Source organism: Sarcophilus harrisii, chromosome 1 (assembly GCF_902635505.1).
Source record: "Sarcophilus harrisii chromosome 1, mSarHar1.11, whole genome shotgun sequence".
In the NCBI taxonomy this organism is placed as follows: Eukaryota; Metazoa; Chordata; class Mammalia; order Dasyuromorphia; family Dasyuridae; genus Sarcophilus; species Sarcophilus harrisii.
In genome coordinates, this window is record NC_045426.1 from 336,524,761 (window position 1) to 336,540,939 (window position 16,179).

At 38.0% G+C, this 16,179-nt stretch overlaps 1 protein-coding gene across 3 annotated transcripts in view; it reads right to left on the reverse strand.

Moving 5' to 3' along the window:
* Positions 1 to 6,662: 6,662 nt before the first annotated feature.
* The window catches only part of NAA60 (N-alpha-acetyltransferase 60, NatF catalytic subunit), a 91,986-nt gene continuing 82,469 nt past the window's right edge, over positions 6,663 to 16,179 (reverse strand). For all 3 annotated transcript variants that reach the window (XM_031945623.1, XM_031945622.1, XM_031945624.1), the window contains exons 5-7: positions 12,929 to 13,163; positions 10,591 to 10,952; positions 6,663 to 8,603 (exon numbers count right to left, since the gene is read on the reverse strand). In XM_031945623.1, coding sequence (XP_031801483.1) covers positions 10,796 to 10,952; positions 12,929 to 13,163 — 392 coding nt within the window. In that variant the 3' untranslated portion in view covers positions 6,663 to 8,603; positions 10,591 to 10,795. The remainder of the gene's footprint in view (positions 8,604 to 10,590; positions 10,953 to 12,928; positions 13,164 to 16,179) is intronic.

Genomic DNA, 16,179 nt, shown 5'->3' on the forward strand with positions numbered 1-16,179 from the left:
GCACAAGAGAGAAAGCAATTTCCATTGCCTCCATAATCTAGAATCCTAATGAAGTAACAGTTTGATAGACTGATGTCAAGACTAATCCCTAACCTCAAATTAATTTATTCAAAACTACTTCCTTTATTGACCACCACATTCCAGTAATATGGCTATAAAAGCTGATCCACAGACTCAAAAAAAATCCAATTTTATCAGTTCCCTTTTCCCAGTAACAAGGAAAATTAAAAGACAGTAGTTTGTCTTGCCTGGGGCAGCAATATGGCAATACTCTCTACTGCATCAAAGTTCAGCTTGAGAACTGCATGAGAAAGATTAAGACACCCCACCCCTCAGTCAATAGGTTAAGGAAATTAATCAATACTTGATGAAGCAGAGGATTTCCAAGAGTACAAAATCATGAGATATTTCTGAATGGTTTAAAAGGGAAATAATTATTGTGAAAGCAGAACTTGTGGCTTACACAGGAAAAATAATTGATGGAATAAAAAACTTGAAACCAGGTAGTCTGAGAGAAGAGAAAGAGAAAGATAGAGACAGCACTCATTTTACCTCAGAAGGATGGGAAATCGAGTTTCTGGGGTAACTGACATTTAGAAGGATGAGCATAAACCCAGGGGAAATTTTTCAAGGCAAATGGGGAAAAAATAACCATGGGAGGGCAAAGGTTAATAATAAACTGTACAATTAGGGATATAGGAAAATTCCTGCCATAGAGCAATATCCTCACTATCACCTACAACTGGTATTTCTAAGAGCGTGCTACAACAAAAAGGACTGAGGGGTGAGATTTATAAGGCAATAATGAAGGAACTCAAAATAGGTTTACTAGAGGCTTTAATTCTATAAAGAATATAGATTAAAGAAAATCAAATGATGAAAATAGAAAGGGAAGCTAAATAATGAAGAGAATGAGAATAACAAATTTTTTTTAGAAAACCTTAGAAAATAAAATTAAAAACTAATGAACAGAAGCTGGAAGTAGAGGAGAGGAAAGAGAATTTTATTTTGCTACTTAATTGAGAGAAAAAGAAGAGGAACTAAATAACCAGATAAAAAAGAAATTAAAAGGAACTAACAGAAGTAAAATTTGAAAACTAAGGAAAGGGGTAACAAATGGGAGGTGTGTGTGTGTGTGTGTGTGTGTGTGTGTGTGTGTGTGTGTCTCTGCGCGCGCGCGCATGGGGGTGGGGGATGGGGAAGGTTGAGGCTGAGGGGAAGAGAGCCCAGGGAAATAGGGTTGCCTTAAAATAGATTAAGCTAAAATAAAGTACAGTGACAGAAATTAAATTTGGACCAATACCTTATGCCACATTCTGCAAAACATTCTAAATGGGTATATGACCTTAATATTAAAGATAATGCTAAATAATTAGTAAAGAAGCAAATTATATATCTTTCACTGTTGTGGACAAGAAATGTATTCTTAATGAAACAGAGTGGGAATTACAGGAGACAGCTAACTTTTATGAAATGAAACAAAAAAGCTTTTGCACAAACAAAATTAATATGCCTAGTATAAAAAAGAAAGTTTAAAAAAAAAACTTTGTATCGAATTTAGCTGATAAAGTTAGGTATCCAAGATATATAAACAATTAACAAATATACACAGATAGAACAAAACCCATTTCTTAAAGATAAATGATCAAAGGATATGAAAAACAAAGAATAATATGCTGCCAACAACCACATGAAAGAATGCTCTAAATCACTAATAAAAGAAATGCAAATCAAAACCTCTCACCATGCAAACTGGCAATGTTAGAAGTATTATAAAGAGGCATTGATTCCTAGCTAGTCCATGTTTACTATATAGTAATAACAATGCCTAGTTGGTAGAACTGTGAATCAGTGCAATCAATTTAGAATTAAGCAAATAAAATGACTAAAACGTCCATACCATCTGATTCAGAGATCCCATTACTAGGCCTATACCCAAAGAGACCATTGACAAGAAACAATTGCCATATATACCAAAATATTTATAGCAGCGCTTTTTTTATGCTAGCAAAGAATCGGAATCAAAATCGGCATCCATAATTGGGGAGTGGTTAAACAAACTGAATATTACTGTACTATAAGAAAGGACAAATGTGATGAAAACAGAGAATTATGGATAGAGCTAAATGAACTGTTACAGAGTGAGTAATCCCAGCCAAGAAAACAATATACATAATAATTGCCATAATGTAAATGGGAAGAATGAATATGAGAAAAATCAAGAATCAGTGTTGCAAAGCTTTAAGGAGAGAGGTATGCTTAGAAAGCCATTCAATCCCTGCTCGAAGACTTCCAATAAAGGAGAACTCAATAAATGCCCTTGGACACAGCCTTTTAACTTTGGCTACCTCTAATCTTTAGGAAGCCTTCATTTTTGAAACTCTGTGGAATTTCCCATTAGATTCTTCTGGTTTATATCCAGGACTGAGCAGACTGGAGTGGAACCAAAACAACAACAACAACAAAACCTGAAAGGAAATGTCCTGAGCTAAAAAAGTTAAATGTTACTTCATGATTTTTCACATTAAATATTCTTGTTCAATCCAGCAGTTAAATGTAGACTGACCACTTTATTTTGGGCACAGATAAAGAAACATGTTGTTCATCCAACAACAAAAGCACGTTCACAGTGAAGAATCCAGACAAACAGATGGCTTATGTAAGATTGATACAAAGTGGAGTAGGTAGAATCAGGAAAAATATATGTGACAAAATACATGGAAAGAATAAAACAAAACTGAGTGTTGCCCAATTAAAATGACTCTAGAGAAAAGACAGGGAAATATACTTCTCTCCCTTCATCGAAGAAGCAGAAAAATATAGACATAGAATGCTATATATGCTATCAGATCTATCCAATCTGTTAGCTGATTTTACTGAATGGGTCCCCCCCCTTTTCTTAAAAAAAAAATTGTTATACCTATGTCAGATTGCTTGCTCTCTAGGTGAGGGGAATGGAAGGAGAGAGGGAGAAAAATTTGGAATACAAGATTTTGCAAAGGTGAAGGTTGAAAACTAGCTTTGCATATATTTGGAAAAATAAAATAATGATTTAAAAAATGTATAACCCACTTAAAATATATTTTTGTTACAAAAGATGGCTTACTGAAAAAAAGGAGGCAAAAACTAATATATTGTGAAATGAGTTTAATATAAAAACAAATAGCAATTTAAATAACTGGCTATCCCATATATCCACTCACCAGCCCCTGTGATTCCCCAGACCAAAGTCCCTTCCCTGGCCTCCAGTGCTCTATATGCACTATTTCCCCCTATTAGAATGTGAGCTCCTTGAGAGCAAAGACTGTTTCATATTTGTATTTGCATTTCTAGCAGATTGCTGTGTTTAGTATATAAAGAAGTGCTTTATCATTCATTTCCTGATCTTTTAATCTAACAACCTTGTAAAATAAATGAAGTTACTCCAGCACGACTTGCAAAAATAGCATGCAAATTCTGACAAAATCAGTATGGCTTTCTAAATACTAAATAACCAATTCTAACTACAAAAGGTTGGACAAAACTGCTTGTTTTATATATGCATCCCTAATACCAAGCAGAGTACTTTTCATATATAACAGACATTTAATAAATATTTGTTGAATTGAAAAAAATTATTTTTAAAATCTTGCCAACATTCAAAGTTAAATTCACTGGCCTTAAGTTTTCTAGTATTTCTCTTTATGAAAATATGAAAATAATTTTTTCTTTCTGTGATCTTAGGCATTTTTTCCATCCACAATCTTTCAAAGATTACTATCAGTGGCTCCTCAATCACATTAACTAATTCTTTCATTCACCACCTCCTTGCCTGCTGCATTGCCACCTTGGAAAAATCTATGACCAGGAGCCCTAGTTTCCTTCATTACTGACAACCTTCCCATTTTGGGAAGTATAGCAGCCATGTCTCATATCATTCTTGCAATCACTCTATCTGCACTCTACCTCCTTCTGTTCTCTACATTATCCTTCTCCCATCACTTTTCCTTCCCTTCCCCCATTTCCAACACTTTTATGTTATTGTCTTTTCCTATTAGTACAGAAGGTCCTTAGGTAGCAATTGTCCCTCACTGATCTGTATTTCTAACCCCAGCACTTAGCACAGTACTTGATACATAATAGACACACTAGACACTTAGTCTCTCTAGCTACCTGTCATTACCCTGGGAAGGACATTGTTTAACTGGATGCAATGATTTGGGTGCAGTGATAAATCCAAGGCAATTTGTGAGTGTTCTCTTACTAGCTCCCTATTTTTCTCAGATGGATCATTCTGAAGGAAAGAATCCATAATTCATAATTCTTTGCACTTTGTTGTTACAAACAATTCTCTTACTTTATTCTTATGGTAGCTCTGAGATCTAAGAAAGATTCTACCTTATAGCTGAAGCTATATCCAGCTAGGTAATGCAGTAGATACTGAACTGGTCCCAGACTCAAGACCACCTGAGTTCAAATATTGCCTCAGACATTTGACGCTAGCTATGTGAGCTTGGACAAGTCCCTTATTCCTGAAAATAAATAAAAATAAAAGATGAAGCTAGCTTGTTCAAGGACACAAAACCCAGGTTCAAATTCTGGCCAATTCCACTGCATCACAAAGGGGAGTTGGGAATTCCCACTATACTATTTTAACCTCCTGTAATAATCATCCTATGTTCACCAAAGTATATAGTCTCCTAAAAACATCCAATTTTTAAATTCCCTGTGATGTATTGAAGCCCAAAGACACTGCTACTATGACCATCCTCACAGGCACAGGATTCCATCAGGGTCCAGCCAAGGGTACTGGCTACAATACCATGGCTATGAGGAATAAAATTAGGATCAGGAATCACAAAGAGGCTTATCCCGCTCACTGCGTGTCCCTGGGAAAAGCTGTCTGTGTCCTCATCTCTAAAATGGGAATGTGCTAGTACTTTAGTCATACTTAACAGCATTTGAACTCGGGGAACATGAGTCTTCCTGACTCTAGCTCCAGCACTCTACCCACTGTGCTTAGGAGACATATTGAATAGGCTTGATATTTAGGTTAATATAATATACATAAAAGGGTTCTGAAGAACATAGAATGTTATACAAACTTAAGTGATTTTCATTGGAAGAGACTTTCTGACTTCTAGCCCTGGCTCAATGAAACATGCAGGATATCAGGGAAACCTTCCTGGGGCAGTTCTCTCCTGAGAAGAGTAGAACCATGACCTTTACTGTGGGTCAGCAACAATACTCAACTTTCTAAAAGAAGCAATAACTAGGACAAAGGTTTTTTGTTTTTGTTTTTTGCTGAGGCAATTGGGGTTAAGTGACTTGTCCAGGTCACACAGTCAGGTCCTCCTGACTCAGGGCTGGTCATCTATCCACTGCACCACCTAGCTGCCCCCCCCTAGAACAAAGGTTCTTAACCGATTTTGTGTCAGAATTCAGCAGTTCAGTGGAACTTAGGGATCCTTTCTCAGAATGTTTTTATAGACATAAAATAAAATGCATAGGATTATAAAGGGAATGGATTATATTAAAAGTTAACAGAATATGAATATTATGGAATATTATTGTTCTGTAAGAAATGACCAGCAGGAAGATTTCAGAAAGGCCTGGAGACTTACAGGAACTGATGCTGAGTGAAATGAGCAGGACCAGGAGATTATATACTTCAACAACAATACTATATGATGATCATTTCTGGTGGACCTGGCCATCTTCAGCAATGGGATGATGTGTTCTTTTTCTTAACTGGTAAATAAAAAACTATTAAAAAAAAAAGTTAACCGATTTTTTTTTTTTAACAGTTCAAGGTGCCCAGGTTAATAACTCCTGTAATAGGGTCAATTATTTGGCCATACCACTATTGGTGGACTGAGGAAGGGGAAGAAATGTCAAAAGATTTCTAGAGATGGCAAAAGATCTTTTTTCCTTGAAGCTTTAACAAAGAGGCTTCCAAAAATCAAATGATGTCTCTATTGTCCATCTTGTCATGGCATACTGGAAAGGGTACTGGATTTGGGTTCAAATTCTAATCCTACCCCTTACTGGGAAACTCCTTACCTCTATAGGGTCTAAACTTTATTGGCTAGTAAATGAGTAGGATGAACTAGATATAATCTTGAAGATCTCATCTAATTCCTGCCTTTCTTTGCCTAGGTGAACAGGATATCATTTCCATAGGGATTTTAGCAGATCTACAAGAAATGATCCCTATTAACATAGCCTTGTGGGGAACAACCTGTACCATAGAGAGGATACTGGATTTAAGAATCAGAAGACTTGGGTTCAAGACCCAGAACTCTTACTAATTTGCTTGCCAACTTCCATAATTAGACTTCTTTGGCGTTAGTGGCCCTATCTGTAGAATGAAGGGAGCTGGTCTTGATAAAGATTCTGGTGTAGAGAAGCAACAATGTCTTTGGAAGAGCTAGGGTTAGACTTGGAGGGTCTGGATTCAAACACCAGCTTTGCTCCTAGCTATCGATGATCTTGACCTGTCGTTTCCAAATCTGCAAAACTTCTGGATTTTCAAGACCTCTTCTGATCCTATATTCTACCAAAGTGATCTAAATGCCATTCCTACTGCCATTGGTGCAATTCTCAAGAGGGTTGAGGCAACAAAAAGCAAAAACCATAGGGATTTACATTACATACAAACCACAAGATAAACATTGGACAGATTAGATTTGATTAAGGTTTTATTCTGTTGTTGTTTTTCTAATAAGACAAAACACTACAATCCATTCAACATCAAATTGGACACTACAGTGATTATGGGAGAAAGGGAGTGCAGTGCTGAGGGGCCATGGCAAGTCATCTTTAGTTTGAACACTGGATGTCCAGATCTTTCAGATCTGGAAAGCTCCCCACCCCTCAGTACAGAAAACAAAATCAGATGAACATCTTTATTTTATCATTAAATATAAGACCACACTGGGGTCTCAGCACTGGCCAGCATACAAGCCATCAAAACTTTATTTAGTAGGAAACTAACCCCACTTGTGCCAGTGGTATCCCACTGCCCTTCATTTCTTTTAAAATCAAGTACTTTATGATGTCTGCCCACCCCCAGGGGACAAGAGGGTAGGGGGGAATACAAACTGACAAACCTCCCATCAACTGATAAAAGACGCACAAAACAGTAAATGTTCGTCTAGCCCAAGGGGCTCCCCCTTAATTGTGAGGTTTCTCTAACTATTGTGCCTCCCCAGGAGGCCACCACCAGGGTGGACAGGTCCATCACTAGGACTAGGAGGAGATGGTGGCTGCTTGCTCTAGAGTCCTAGAAAGGTCCTACAGGTTTAAAAAGTTTAAAAGGGATTTAGGGAAGATTTAATTCATGTGGGGCAGGGGAAGAGATTTGTGTTTTTCTCCCCCTTCCTCAAATCAAGTTTAGAAGAATGGTTGTTTTTAACACTGGGTACTCCTGAAGGCTGGATCTACACTGTACCTCAGAAAATACAGCGTTAACTTAGGGGGGTTGGGGGGGAGGCAGGAGACAGTTGAACACAATGGTTATGGACAGATCTCATGCTGCAAGCACATTTCACGGAACTGAAACAGCTGAGCTACTGCCATGGTCTCCTCCCCTCAAAGAATCCAGAGGAAGAAAAAACCCTCTCCATTGGGGCTGAAAGCTACAAGGCACATGGCTCTGTCCCCCGAGGACCAGGGGTGCTTACAGGGACTACACTGAAGGAGCCAGAAGTTAGGACCCATGTTCAAAACTTCCTAAACAAAGAGAAATCATGGTGGCTCTGATTGAAGAGATGGCTGAGGAGGCTCAAGTATGGGGATAATCTAGATGGGGAAAAGTCCTGGCCCTGGTCTCAGGAGCAGAGCAGAGTTCTCATCCTTCCCACCCTTAGGTCCAGTTCAGCTAGGGCAAACAATGCATTTCATTATGAAACAGGAATTGTGATCTCTCTTCAGTGTCGAACAAAGTCCAAGGCAGAAGGGAATCAGAGAGTGTGTCTTCAAGGTAGGAACCAGGGACCGAGTCCCTGCTATCAAGCTGCCCTACACCAAAGTCACCAGGAGGCCACTCTGCCAGAGAAGCTGGGCCATCTGACGGGAGAGTTCATTCTGGAGGACAAGGCCAAAGATTCTGTGCTCGAAAGGAGGAGGCAAGAGTAGCTTCTGATCTAGCCTCCTGGGCTGAGCCTCAGCCACGAGATAGCCTTGATTACGACTTTGTGTTCCAGGAGAGCCTCTGGCATTGCCTTACTCACTTGCTCTAACCTTCTGAAGCCACATGTTCCTCAAGGCCAAGCTAGTTTACTCAGAATGAAAGAATGGAGGTCATACAGACAGCTCATGCCAGCCAGCAGGGAGGAATGGGGGTGGAGGTAGGGCGGGTGAGGGGTGCGGCAAGTCGGGGAGTCGCTCCTCTCTTCAGCTATGAGATCCTGCGGTTCCCAGCAATGGTTAGGAAAGGAGAAAGTCCACTCACATCCTGTTCCCAGGACAGGGGAAAATGGGACACCATAAGTCAGGCCAAATCCCCATCTAGTCCACAGAAGGCAGACTTGCTAGAAGAGATCTGGAGCACTCATGGAAGCCAGGGTTAGCAGCATCAGTGCAGAAGTAAATGGCTTCAGAAGCATAAGGGTTCAAAATACCTGTTCAAAAGCAAGGAGAAAAAAATGATCATGAAGAAGGCTTAAGCAATACCATCCCCCACTTTCCAGCTCCAAGATTGAGCACAGTAGCAGAGAAAAGTGCTCCTTAGCTCCATCTGAATATTAACTTACTATATGAGCCCAAGTAACCACTTCAGATTACCCAGGAATTAAGATGAAGCAGAAAGTTGGATTTGGGGGATGAAAGGGGGTGTCAAAGGACCTGCACTCTACCTCATGACTTAGGGGGATCCCAAGTGGGTCATTTACAAAATAAGGCAGTTAGATTAGATAGATGGTCTTTAGCACCTTCCAGCATTCTGAGCTATTTCCTCATGTATAAAACAGAGTATTTACAAGGCGTTATGTCTCTTACAGAAAACAAAATACTTGGTAAGTTTAAGCCTTGGCTTTTCTACTCATGAGCACCTTGTATCTCCCTCAAACTTCCTAGCACCAGGATACCACTGGAAGAAACAAGCAGTAGGCCACATCCCCAGTAGAATGTAAGCCTATTGAAAGTAGAAACTGTCATTAAAACATTTTTGTTTCTGCTGTACAAAGGACCATGATGTAGTAAGTGCATATTAACTATTTTTCAAACAATTTCCCACTCCTGTCTTAATCCTGTTGCCAGCAAAAAACAATATGTATTCAAACTTAGCCTCCCTCCTCAATTCAGAGTTCAATAGTTATGCATCTAATAAATAGTAATCGCATTAACTAATTAAGTTCACACATCAATTTTCCATTGAAAGGCCACTGAGCCTTTCCCTGAGATCAAATGATCATATGATTCTATTTCACTTTGTATTTCTTATATGAACTTCTGTTACAGTTACTCTTATAATTATTTCTTTGTCTTTCTCTGTTCACCAGACTGAGCATCTCCTTCAATGCTCCCAGCAGTTTCCTAAATAGATCATCATTATTATATTATTAATGTCCTGCACTTAACATTAATAACAGTGTACATTTACAAAATGCTTCCCTCACAACTCAGATATACATGGTCTATCATCATTCAGGGGAGTTGTGGGAAATGTTTATTAAATGGTGGTAGAAGCTTTATGGTTAGTTAGTGCAGAGGATTGAGTGCCAAGGCGTTGGATCCAAATTTGACCTCAGACACTTACCAGCCGTATGACACTGAACAAGTCCCTTAAACCCATTTGCCTCAATCTCCTCATTTACAAAATGAGAAGGAAATGGCAAATCACTTCGATATCTTTGCCAAGAAAATCCCAAATGGGGTTGTGAAGAGTAGGACACAACTAAAATGACTAAGCAACAAAAATAGAAGCTTAACCGATTCCATTCTCTTCCATCATTATGAGGCCCTAGCTATAACCTTAATTTAAGGATTTTTTTTTTGGTGGAGCCTTTTTAACCTGGTCCTGAGTTTTCTATGGGAATTCCTGCCATGGAAAATTCCTATAAAAATACAAAGAACTAATTTGTCAGTAACTTATTCTCTGAAAGAGGTTAAGTGACTTACTCACAGTCACATAGACAGTATGTGTCACAGGCAGGCCAAGTCTTCAGACTACATCATTCCTATAGAGTGCTTTTTGTTGATTATTTTTTAAAAATGTCTTACAAGCAAGGTGTTCACTGAAGACCACCTTAGATGTTGAGTGGAAGTGAACCTGGACCTTTGAAAGTTATGCCAAAAGAGCTCAAGCTTTGGCAGTTCCTATTTTGAGGGTGGACCTGGCAACAGACTCTACCTGTTATCTGAGGACCATAAATTTAGAGAAGTTGGTCACTGGGCTAGCCATCAGGCAAGGAACTGTGTTCTTTCACATGAAATGTCTGTCAATGACTAAATCATTTGTATCAGTGGGGAGAATATCCCAAAGATGAAGCAATTGATCCTTGAAGTCTTTCAGTGAATTGATTCCAAATTTCTACTTCCTTCTCCCCCCAAACCTATGATTTCCAACATATCCATAAAGAGAAAGGTGAGGACACAAAAGCAACTAACTCTCCAAGTGCCTTTCCATCCTCATTCGTGGTTGCTCCCCAGGGTTCCTGAACAGCAGACTGGGGTGGCAGCTCAGCAGGGGGCCCCGCCTCCATCAGAGCCTGTCCCACAGGGCTGCTTCCTTGAGGTGCAGAGGCAAGGCCCTCAGGTGAAGGAACTGGACACTCAGGCAGCCCTTGGCAGCTTCTGGGAAGGCCTGACCAAATCACATGGCACGACTATACTCGATGCCACTCTTGGCAGAAATGCTTGACCACGGAAGAAGGCTGCAAAGAAGGCTCTGGGCCTGGCGATAAATCCGCTGTGGAATTGAACACGGACTCAGGTTGGCTAATGCAGACCCAATGTGCTGAATATAGTCGGTGGGATTCAGTTAAGGAACAAAACAAAGCAAATCTCCACTTTCCCCCTCCCCTAAAATGAAGATACCCAATTTTAATAGCCATTTTGTATCATCACCTTTGCCAATGCAGAGGACAGACTGTGATGACACAAAATCCTCCATTTAATTGGAGTTATCCATCTAAGAGCTTTTGCAGTCACAAAGGAACAAAAGAGCCAGTGCTAGGGCGTAAAACCTTTCACCAAATTAAGAGATTATGTCTATAATGTAAATATGCCAACAACCAGCCAGCTGGTGGGGCAGAGACGGGGCGAGCCAGAGCAGGGTTTCAGGTGACATAATAGCTTGGAGAGATTCCAGGAATTACATACAGATCAGAAAACCCATGGACGTAGAGTCATTAGGATTTAGAACTGGAAGAGCTTTATCTTGTTCAGTGCCCTCATTTCACAGATGTAGAAAATGAGCTGGGGTATCTGTGAATGGGGACCAAATTCAGACTTCTTTCTACTATATTTCAAGAAAATTCTTCAAATGGGTTTGGATTTCCACTATAATGTAATCTTTTTGACTGAGGCTAGGTCCTGTCTCATCTTCATCTCTGTATCTCCAATAGCCAGCAAAAGGCCCACATACAGGAAGCACTTAATAAATGTTTGTTGAATGATACCTATAACCATATATCTATAATCAACTTTTTAGTTAGTTTTCTTGAATAGAAGAAAAGACTTGATAAACTCTCCTTTTTTAAGTAGATTGTAAACTCTGAGGGTAGGGGCTGTTTCATTTTTGTCTCTGTATCTTGGGTATCTTGGGTGCCCAGCATAATAAAACTGGCACATAGTAGATACAGTGTCTGTTGACCAATTCTAAGACACACACACACATACATATACATACCACGGTTTAGAGGGTGTCATTAGTTCTAGCATAAACTGTAGAGAATCAATCTTTGGTTTCATTTTCTTGGGCAGTAGAAATATTTTAGTCTTTTAGGTGGAAAGTTCCTTGAGGGAAGAGATTCCATTTTTTGTCTTTGCATCCCCAATCCTAAGACAGTACCTGGCACACAAATAAGCACTTTAATAAAAATACTAATTGACCAATGAGTATGGGTAACTTCCCTTTCTAGAAAGAACTAAAAAAGGAAACAATATTTTCAACTCATTTTCAACAATATTTTCATTTAATTTAAATCTAAGTGTAACTTTTACTTAGATAACAAAAAATTTATTATTCTTATTCAGGACACAGAGGATGAAAATCTATTTCTAAATTTGATCTGGTATTTTGGCATTACAGGTAGGAAAGACTTTGTGAAAATCCTGGATTGTCTTTTTATTTTTTAAATAGATCACATTTATATATTGCTTTAGAGAGTGAATTCATAGTCATTCTCATTAATTTTTTCCTAACAAACTTGTGAGGAAGCCAAAGCAACTATTATTATTCCCATTTTCTGGATGAGAAACTGAGGATCAGCGTGTCAAATATTTAGAAATGACAAGCACAGGACCTGAATCTGGGTTTGTTTTTAAACTTCAAACCCAGTATGTGCTTATGCTTTGCTACTTCTTCAATATATGTAACAAGTCTAAAGATCACAGACCAAGAGGCAGGTCAGTATGATCCCTTCATATTACAAATAAAATAGTAGGGCCCAGCTATTTAACTTCCCTGGTTAGAATGGCCAGCCTCTCATTTATCTTTAGGTCACAAAGACAATGTCAGAGGCAAGATGTGAACTTAGGTCCTCTGACACTGGAGTCACTGAACTTTCTAGACTCCAAATCATGATGATGCCCCAAGATTGCCTTGAAATGTTATTTGGTTTGGTATAAACACTAATAGATTCAAGCCACCTTATATTGCTGGCTTGCTAACTGAAGGAGACTGCTACTCTTCCACCTCAGTGTCTAGTTTTAAGTTTACAATACAAGAGAGATGACAAGAGAGATAACAAGCCAAATCTTGATGAACAAAAGCAAAGGATATAAAATTGTCCAAGGAGGATGCCCCCCGTTAATGTAGAGTACATAGGTGAAGCCATCTTTGAGGACTCCTCTTATGGAGTAATAATAGGGTAGATAGTGGTGTTGTTTAAAGTCTCTATTTTCATAGAAATTTATTGCTGTATTGTTAGTGGTGAGGACGTGAAGGTAGATGGCTTTGCAGTGGTCTTGAGCTGTAGTAGATATGTGATCCTTCAGGCTTTCAAGTAAAAGGGAACCTAGCAAAGAGAGAGAAAGGGAGGGAGAGTATGTTACATACAATTGAACCAAGAGAATAACCATAGAAAGTAATATCTCACTCCTTCCTATTCTTCAAGGTTAGCTCTGGAAGCTAACTTTTCCTTGAAACCCTTCCCAAGTAACCTAATTCATCTGAAGTCAAAGTACATTTTATTCCTTTCTTATAGTTTCTGTTGTAATATTCTACAAAGCCCATGAGTACAAAGGAAAAATAATGAATTTGGAGGAAAGGACCTGGGTTTAAATGGAAGTTCCATGTGGCTTGGAATAATCATGTTATCTATCTCAAGTTTAATTTCCTCATCATATACTTACGTATGACAATATACATATAGTCATACCCCCCCCACACACACACAACTTGTCATACCTTTATTTATATAATCATCACAGAACCTGATTGTAAGAAAAGCATTTTGTTCATGGTTTCAATATATCTCAGGTCAGCATAAGAAATTACATGGAAATTTTGGAGTTTTGTGGAAGCCAAAGAAGACAAGTAAAGATTAGTGGTCAACAGAGAAAAAGTTTAGAAACTCAGAAATATGTGTATATTTTACACATATATACATTTATACATTTACATTATATACATTATACATTTATACATATATACATTATACATTATATTATACATTATACAATTATACATTATATACATATATACATTACACATTTATATAACCTATTTTAAAATATTTTAAATTCTTTATTATTAAATTATTATCCTTTAATATCATAATTCTTTTCTGGTTTTCCAGATTACAAAGGCTAACTACCACAAAGTGAAAAAGATAATTGTATACAGTAAACAGTAAACAAGAGATAGTAGTAACATATAAACACATCAAATCTCACTCCTGATAGGTTACAAGCTCCATGAAGGGAAGGACGATATCTTAATTACCATTGTAAATTTCCTCTGGAAGCTATTACCATGCTCTTTATCTGGGGGGTACTTCATCTTCTTCATCCTCCTCAATTATTTATTAAGCCCTTACCATATGGCAGACTCAATGGGACTCATAATCTAATAGGAGAGCAATAAGCAAACAACCACGTATAAAGAGGTATAAAATAAGAAGTGGTACCCAGTATAAATGGAAAGTAATCTAATGAGACAAAAGCATTGTCAGTGAGAAGGATCAGGGAAAAAAAAAAAAAAAAAAGGAAAAAGAGGACAAGCCTTTTGCAGAAGATGAAATTCGGGCTGAGAGTTGGAGGAAGTTAGGTAAGTCAACAAATCAATAGGGAAGAAGAAGGGCATTTCAGGCACATTGCTATCCACCACAGAATGGAAGTCCTTTAAGGCTAGGGGCTGATTCATTCTAGTCTCTGTACCCAGAGCGAAGCCTGGCACACAGTACTTAAAAGAGTGCTTGGTGAATAAAAGACTCCTTCATTGGAACAGTAGATTTTGGTATAAAGTTTTAATATCACAATGTCCTGGGCATTAAAATTCCTGAAGTCTGAAGTCTGTTTCTATAACAAACAATCCAATTATTTCAGAAGCACGAACTTGGCTGAATTTAAAATTCTACTGAGTTTAACTTGTCTAAAATTAATTTAGACTTTCTAAATTTATTATGATCTCTTTAGCTACAAACTAACTTGAGTCAATGTCAAATGAGCCTAAATAAATAACAACTATTGGCTCAAACTGTCTATGACTAGAGAACATATGCTACATTTAGAAAACATAATTATAGATAATCATTTGCTAGAGTTAGAGCACTGTATTGAATCTGGTTATACGAAATACTGGGATTCAATCCTACCTGAAGAAGACTGAAATTTACATCTACTTGTGAAATTCAAGAACCTAATTTAAAATAAACCACAACCAATTCAGAAAACATGCAACTTCTATTATATTAATGACTAATTTTAAGAGTCCTCAGTTCAAATAACTACTATTGCTGACTATACCATGTGTCTGAATTTCTCTCACTCCTTTTTATAACTATTATTTGGTCCTATCTTACTTATTTATATTACTTCAATGAGTACTTATTACTCCAGTCAAACTAGCCCTTTTATTTGTTTGTTTAAATGCATTTATTAATTTTTATATGCATTGATGATCTATTCCTTTCACTATTCTCCCCAACTAAAAAAAAAAAAAGAATGAAAAACAAAACTGCCATAAACATAGTCCAGCAAAACAAATTCCTACAATGCAGATTAGTCTTTTCTCTTCTTTTTGCATACCAAGCTCATTTCCACTTCAGAATCCTTTCTAATGATGCTGCTCTTCCCTAAAACACCTCTTTTTCTCCTGTCTTTCCAAATCCTACGTATCTTTCAAGATCAACTTAAGTCTCTCCTAACTCAGTCTCACAGAACATTAGTGCTTATGGACCCTATCTAATCTAACCTCATTTTACAGGGAAGACCTACTAAGAGGCAAGTGATTGTCCCAAGGGACATTCATAAGAATCAAAGACTTAAATCTTCTGACTCTGGGCTCACTCACTGCTGTCAAAATCAATCAATAAGCATTTATTATGTAACAAAGATGTTCCAGGAACAGTCTTATATGACAGAGTATTTTTCTGATCACCCTCAGGCACCCATATATCTCCTTTCTTTGGATTCCTCCTGAAGAAAGTTCTACACAATTCAGCATGTTTGCTAACTGGTTTATATGCATTATTAGTATTCTCTCTCTTGGTTGTTGTTTGAGTCGTTTCAGTCTTTTTGAGATCCTATTTCGGGTTTTACTGGCTGAGATACTTGAGTAGTTTGCCATTTCCTTCTCCACCTCATTTTATAGATAAGAAAACTGAGGCAAACCGAGTGAAGTGACTTGCACAGGATCACCCAGCTACTAAGTGTGTAGTAGCTGACATTGGAACTCAAGAAGATTAGTTTTCCTGATTCTATCCCCTGTGCTACCTCACTTGCCCATTATCTCCCAAGTTAAATAATAATTTCCAAGGCCAATTTTCTATCCATCTATTGCCATCTACCTCCTACTAAGAACAAAATACA